The sequence below is a fragment of the Daktulosphaira vitifoliae genome, unplaced genomic scaffold, assembly GCF_025091365.1.
Source record: "Daktulosphaira vitifoliae isolate Bord-2020 unplaced genomic scaffold, ASM2509136v1 Scaffold_2, whole genome shotgun sequence".
Taxonomy (NCBI): domain Eukaryota; kingdom Metazoa; phylum Arthropoda; class Insecta; order Hemiptera; family Phylloxeridae; genus Daktulosphaira; species Daktulosphaira vitifoliae.
The window spans coordinates 2,531,893-2,539,427 of NW_026099573.1; the positions used below are offsets into that span (position 1 = coordinate 2,531,893).

At 23.9% G+C, this 7,535-nt stretch overlaps 1 protein-coding gene across 1 annotated transcript; it reads left to right on the top strand.

Moving 5' to 3' along the window:
* The first annotated feature begins 236 nt into the window (after positions 1-236).
* On the top strand, positions 237-6,239 carry LOC126898796 (uncharacterized). The gene is made up of 2 exons (XM_050673152.1): positions 237-1,438; positions 4,672-6,239. The coding sequence occupies exons 1-2, from the start codon at positions 531-533 to the stop codon at positions 5,516-5,518; spliced, it is 1,755 nt and encodes a 584-aa protein (XP_050529109.1). The 5' UTR covers positions 237-530; the 3' UTR covers positions 5,519-6,239.
* The last annotated feature ends 1,296 nt before the right edge of the window (positions 6,240-7,535 follow it).

The following is a 7,535-nucleotide window of genomic DNA, read 5'->3' on the forward strand; positions in this document are numbered from 1 at the left end:
ATAATGAAAAATTATTTATTAATTTACTCCCAAGTTAAAATTTTACACTGTAAAGTAACAATATTATATCGCTCTTGCAAAACAGGTATGAGACGATTTAATACAAACAAAATATGTGTTCATTTAAATTATTTTCGGAATATTTCTCATTGTTTGGTTAATATATTTAGAAATATTTCAGTAAAATGTTCTCAATTATTACTATATTTTATTAAATCCAAAAATATCATCTTGTCTGAAACGTCAACTTGCCCCGCATTTCGGTATTCATTTTTATCGTAGTTAAGATTTTAATATGTAAATTTCATAATCCTTAAGAACATTACATCAAATTCAATTTATACAATTGTCTAATTTTTTTTTTTTATATCAAACAAGTGTTCGTGATTTGTTGACCAATAATAAATAAAACAAATTTTTTAGAATATACAGTGTAATAAAATAGACAAAAGCTTTAGTGATTTTAAAAATTTTATTTCGTGAATAGCTCGTTATTATATATAACAAATTAATAGATTCGACCTAAAAATATGCGTTTTAAATTAATAACTATAATAATATTTACTATATTTCTTGTTTGTAACTCTAAAGTTTGCTGTACACTGATCAATGATTCATATGAATTTTACTTAATGGAAGTTATAAAACATCTTTTATCACAACCGGGGTGGAATTCAATTCAACATTTGAGCTTAATAATTGAAGATGACGAGAGAATTGACGTTAACAAACTTTTAAACGAAATGCAGAATTATGAGGTAGAAAAAATGGGTAGATACTCAGTTATACTCAATACTATGTTTAATTTCATATACTGCAGACATACGGAGATAATGCTAACGTTTGATCATTTGCTTAAAATTATCATAGCCAAGTGCAGTTCTGATGTTCAGGAACACAAAACTGAGGAGTTCATTTTTTGTGCAAAACAACTCCACCAAACGGTTATAGAATCATTGGAAATGTTCACAAAATTATGGGAAGTTACTTCATTTTTAGATTCCATAGCTTTAAATTCTCTAGAACCTAGTCTAATAAAAATGGTAGCAAATGAAGGCGAAATCGCCACAATAATAAAATACGTACAATTCAAAAATGAACAGCCGCGTCCGGTATTTATTGATCTCAACAATAAGATTAGTACCGATGTCGCTCTTGATGAGTATAAAGATATAAAACGGTTTCATGATAATACTCTTACACTAAAACTAAAAGATTTAATGACGAGAAATTCTTCATTATGTTTTAGTAATAATGACTTTGTGAGCAGTATTTTAGAATCTTTGTTCAAAATAAATATGACTAAGAGTCCTACGACTAATATAAATGGCGATATCCAAAATATCCAAGAATATCGATCTGTATTTTACCAACAAATTATAAAAAATGATTATTATAATTTTGGTTTTGAAAAATTGATTAACCCACAGCATAATAAGTAAGAAATTTGTAAGTCTTTTTTATCTTTTATAGGATTCTAAGTTTATTTTATTATTACATTTTTTTAAAAGGGGGAAGGTTGTTCTACTCAAATTTACTGACGTTTTACTCATAATAAAAAAGATCTTTAATTTGTTTTCAAATATGCTAATTTGAAAAAAATTGCTGGCTACAATAGTCTAGTAGACATTGCAATGAGGTGTTTCATTTCACTCCCCCTGATATCCGGTCTTAGAACAGGTTATATACTTCTTTAATTCTTAAATATTATTTTCATTGAAAAAAACCAAATATATTCATATCAGTGGCTGTTTATCAAAACTTGATGTGTCACTATTAACAATTTTTCAGGAATGTAAAATAAATTAAAACTTTTTAATGATGTCTATAGATATCTATATTTTTAAAGTGCAAAAGAATTGCCAATAAAACTAACTTATTTTTTATAATAGATAACTCTTCTAAATGAATTATAAAAAAAAATCTTTTAAACCCATTTTTGTGACATATCAGCTTTCAGATATGAGATATAAATATATTTATATATAATTAAACAAAAAACGATAGCACAGTAGAAACGCGGCTCAGTGTGAGCGTGGCATAGTTGGGATTAGTATAGATGATATCTGACAGTGATAAAAATCACTATCATAAAAAACGCTTCGATGCAAATCTGTAGATAGTGTGTAGTTTTATGAAATTGATGTATTACTTAAAAGCAAAATTCTAACTCAAAAAAAATTAAGGAAAAATTACAAAAATATTGAATTGGGTAATGATTTTTACTGAATCGACAAACGTTCATCGTACTCGTATTTTGATAAAATTGGCAATTTAAGTTGATTTAAATGTTAAAATTAATTTTTCGGTTTTAAAAAAAATTGAAATAAATTTAACTTTATAATCTATGTCAATTAGTTTTATATAATATTCATGAAAATCAGTGTACCCCATATTAAGGTATATTAAAATAAATTAAAATGCAATACCAAGAATATTAACACAAAAATAGGATATTTTTGAGTATGATAACCATGTTCACTATATCTCGAAAGTTTTTTTACAAAGTATAGTATATTACATAAGTTTTAATTTGAGATTAAATAAAAGTGTTAATATTTCCGGAAAATTTTCAAAAATTGAGTTGAAAAAGTTAAATTTTTTCCAGAAGTAGCTATTTTGAATGCTCCTTTTGGGCAGATAAAAGATCAAATTTTCAAAAAATTTATATAAAATGAAAGAAAAATATCTAAGGTTACAATATAAAAAAGAATTATTTTAAATTGTTAATATTCCAAAAAATTATGGCAGTTTTTAGAAATAAAAATGAAAAAAATGTCGAAATTTACTGATTTTAAAAATCGTAATATTTTGGTTGATTTTCACTATTTGCAGAGAAGGAGAGCAAAATTTTCTATTTTTAGGGTAATGTCTTCAATTGGATACGATTTGTGATCTTTTGACATATCGTTGTGCCAAATCGGTCCAGTGAGAGTTGATAAAAAGTAGTGTGAGACACAAAAAAAAATAACACATCATGGTAAAATTAATACCTTCTCAGCTTCGCATCGAAGTTAACTAAATGTATGATTTATTATCTAATTTAATTCTATTTAATTATATATTCTGATACATTATAATTAATACGATAGTGTATTATTGATTATTTATAATAATTAGTGATTAACGAAAAAATATTCTAAAGAGAATTTTCGGATATGTTCTTGAAAATATTCATTTGTAGATTATTACAGATGAATATATTCTTAAAATAATATATATTTTAAAATTATTTGATGCAATGAATACATCAATTATTTAATGAAAATTTACAATGGAAAAATAATCATCTATTATTTGGTTGATAGTCGCATGATATTAAAAACTTTGAAATAAAACATATTTGTTGTTCAAAGACTAAAAATAATATCAATTCATACAAATAAAGTTACCGTAAAGTTGGCCAATTTTGCCGGTAAGAATAAATTTGGCTACGTCTAAATATAGAGAAGCCCATCATTCACTGACAACTTTAATTACTTTGGATCCAGTTAATATTTTTTGTTAATTTTTTTTTAATATTTAATATACTTAAGGGCCATAATAATAATGTAATAAATATCATTTTTATAATTAAATAAAACATTATTATTTTAAAAATTTACGAGAAATCTTTAAAAAAATTTTAAATAGCCATTTTTTAAATAGATATAGAAGAAATAATTTATTGAAAAAATTTTTCATTGATGTTTTGTAGATAATTTTCTGTAACATTTTTAATTTTGTAAAAATTTGAATTTGTCTGTATTCATTTTACGGTATCAAACGCTAGCTATGTTTTATAAAAAAGGACAGATCTAAACACAATTTTTTCATACTAAAGATGATATGTGTATAGATTTATTCATGAAAATTGTTAATATTCTAATGACCGGCTTTAATTCAAACAAAAACACAAACAATACCTATTACTTAATTAGTACTTTTATCTCTTTAGAGATAAAACTACTTATTCTAACTAAAATTAGAATTTATTTATCATGAGTCAAGATTTATTTTATACTATGTATAAGGTCTATTATATTTACAAACTTAGTATACATAGAATGATAAGAATCACGATAAGACAATTATTACTAATCACTCTCATTCAAAACTTAAGTAATTTTCATTGAAAAACTTACACATCCCAAAATTATAGTAATCATGAAAAGATAGTGTTATCTTCTAATATTAGTTATTTATTAAAGATAACTAATATTTTTAATAAATTGTAAAGATATGAATTATTGAGATTATTATTTAAAAAAAAAAAAATCAGCTAAAAATATTAACTGGATCAAAAGTTATATATATTGTCATTGAGTGTTGGGCCTCTATAATCCTAAAGCCTTTTTAAGATCAGAAACATAAAATGACACAATTGATAAAATTTTATTCGAAAACTATCTCCTACTTTGTTTGATGGAATTATTTGATGCTAAATAGATACATTTGGAAGTAGCCAATTCTATACTTGATGTTCATTCAGGATCATTTTACAATAATGAAAAAATATAAGAAAAAAAGCTAATAAGAATATTCTCATTTTTTTAGAATATTTTTAAGAATATTAATATTTAATACTTTTTAAACGATTATTACGGTAATATTACATCATCACTATTGAATTAAATTGTTATAAACAATACAATAATTTTATGTTATTTTTATATTCTTATTTTATTATAGAGAACAAATTATCCCTTCTCCGGAATCTAGTTATATGTTCGGTGGAGTTGTTTTATTATTGACAAAACTTCTTAGTCATGCCGGTTGGAGAGAATGGAATCATATTCAAATAAAAAACTTAGATGTTTCAAATATTAACACCAGAAGACCTTTTTTAATTGGCTACGATAATGGCGTAAAAACACAGTCATTTGTATATTTACTAATTAAATGTAGATATGGAGAAATTCTCAAAAACTTTAAAGTGATTGTGACTACCATTATTAATGTAACAAAAAATAAAATTATTAAAAATAATTATTCTTTTATCGACGATGTGATCTCTATTCGTGATGCAGTAAAAAATTCTGGACAAATGTTAAGTCTTATGCTATTTGCTTTGAATATTATAAGAAATACATTACCACATCAATATAAACGCGAAAAAAAATTACAATTAGAAATACTTATAGAGAAAATAAAAATATTCATCAATGCGTTTGAAATGTACAATTATTCGGCAAGTGATTTCAATATGGAAGTAGCTCACCAATATTTAGAAAAATTATTTATATTTTTTAGAGCCGATGTTGATAAATTAATTTATGATATATTGAATAAAAATTACAGATTTGGCTGTGTTATAAACAAAAAATATCTAACAACTTACAATTTATTAGAAAATTTCAATTATTCTTTGGATTTAAATTCTAGTAATTATAATTCAGCGGAAAACATTGTTCTTCAGTTGTGCCAATATTTAAACACATTTTGTAATAACGTAATACAAAAAGATTTTATAGATCTAGGTTTTAATAAATTTTTATTGCATCCACAACAATATCTAATTGTTAACACAATATTTTAACTTTGTTGTTTTGTATAGCTATAATAAAATAATATTATTTCTTTGAATAAGTATAGTGAGTACTAAAATTTGATAATTTAATATGCTAATAGAATTTTAGCATTACTGCCATATTATGAATATTACATTGAAATAAATTTTTCATTAGATTAAAAAAAATTTACTGTGTAACTTTGTAATTAAAGCAAAATATTTTTCGATAGTACAGTTTCGTTTGTTAATTTAAAGACAAACATAATAATAATAAAATCCAAACCAGCTCAGTGGGATCGCGGCACAAACGGGAAGCAGCAAAGTCGGGACAAGTATTGATGATATCTGACAGTGACTCTCATCACTGTCATAAAAAACGTTTCGACGGGAATCTGTTAAATTTCATAATTTCATAGTTTATATATTTTTAATTTTATTATTTCTACAATTTTAAATTTCATTCGAATATTAGATGCATTGTTGAAAAAATGTTATGTTTCTGATTTGATGGATGATTTCATATAGTAAATCAATTTTCGGGACAAAATTTGTTTTTTAATATTGTAGTTCACTTTAAAATCTTTAATTTGACGTAAGTTAGATGTTTTCAGACTTGCTGTAACATTTTCAAAAATCATATCAAATGAAATCTGAATGTCGCTATTGTACTTTATTAAATATCATTTGAATCGGTGTTTTAAAAAAAAAGTTATACCAAATTTAAAATTAAAAAAAATACTAAATTCAAGCTCCAAAAACTAATTATTTGTATTTTATTTGTTATTCTATAAAATCATATTTTATAATTTAATAAATTTGAAATAATAAATGTTAATTTATATTTATACATGTAAAAATATATAATATTAACATTATATTTATAATGAAAATGTGTATTTTAACCTTAAATGATATATAATTTGTGGTTTTGTCTAGAAATTTGCAAAATGACAATGAATTATTATTTTATTTTTCCAGGAAATGTAAATAACGTTAACTTGAAACCAATTAATGTCAATACTTCAGAGCATGATTAAGTGTATGAGTTTTGAAAAAATATGATCATAAATAATAAGTAGAATGATCAAGATGCATTTTTAACCGACAACCGTTTGAAAACCTTAACAATTCCATGAGTTCATTTTGAACAACATTAAATAATACTAAGTTCTTGAGCATTACAAATTATCAAACAACGTGTAGTTTTGACCATAAGCATTCACGGTTTATTGTGTGTAGGCTATAAAAAGAGCAAAGAATGTAAGAGAGACACATAATGATATTGAGTACCCTAAATGAGTTCTATAGGTGTTGAAAAATAGTAGCCGTGTTGCTTATGTATGTGCAGTAATCTGCTATAGCATACATAGATGCACAGTAATAATAATAATAATTATATGAGTATAACAGATGTTCTGATAGTATTTTACAACTAGTATTTGGTAAAAGTGACCTCCGAAAAATGTCTAAACCAGTAAGCTAATATCTAAATACCATTACTCTTTTTCTTATTTTCACTGTCATCATACTTTTTTAATGTTATAACTTCGACACTAAAAAATGATATTGAAATAAAACCATTCAATAATTAATCGCATTGATAAAAAGAGACCTGAATATTAATATTCTTAATTATACAATGTTTATTTATTGAATATTTATTTTTCACATCATAAAAAACTAGCGATTTTTTAATTGTATTACTACACCTATGATAATAGTTTTAAATAATCATATTTTCTTCGCTAATTTGTATTCAAGTCTCGCTTAAATGTTTATAATATAAATCTATTTTATATGTGATAAGTTTTTCAACTTATGTTAATAAAATAATATGATAGAATTATGCTTGTATTATAATGTCTTTATGAATTGTTCGTTGAAGAAACTTTTCAAACTTTTATAAAATTACAACTACAAAAAAATTTCTGGTAATCTATATCTATCAAATTTGCATGCAAAGTGCAATGTTAAAATAGAATATCTTTAAGAAATAAAAAAACGTTGATAACCGTTTAGTTTCTACCACCTTAAAGTGACAATG

Bases quoted from the DNA above. Each gene is read 5' to 3' on its own strand.
- LOC126898796 (XM_050673152.1), top strand. From the start codon at position 531: ATGCGTTTTAAATTAATAACTATAATAATATTTACTATATTTCTTGTT. The intron at 1,439-4,671 runs GTAAGAAATTTG...ATTTTATTATAG, and splicing joins ATTAACCCACAGCATAATAA to AGAACAAATTATCCCTTCTC.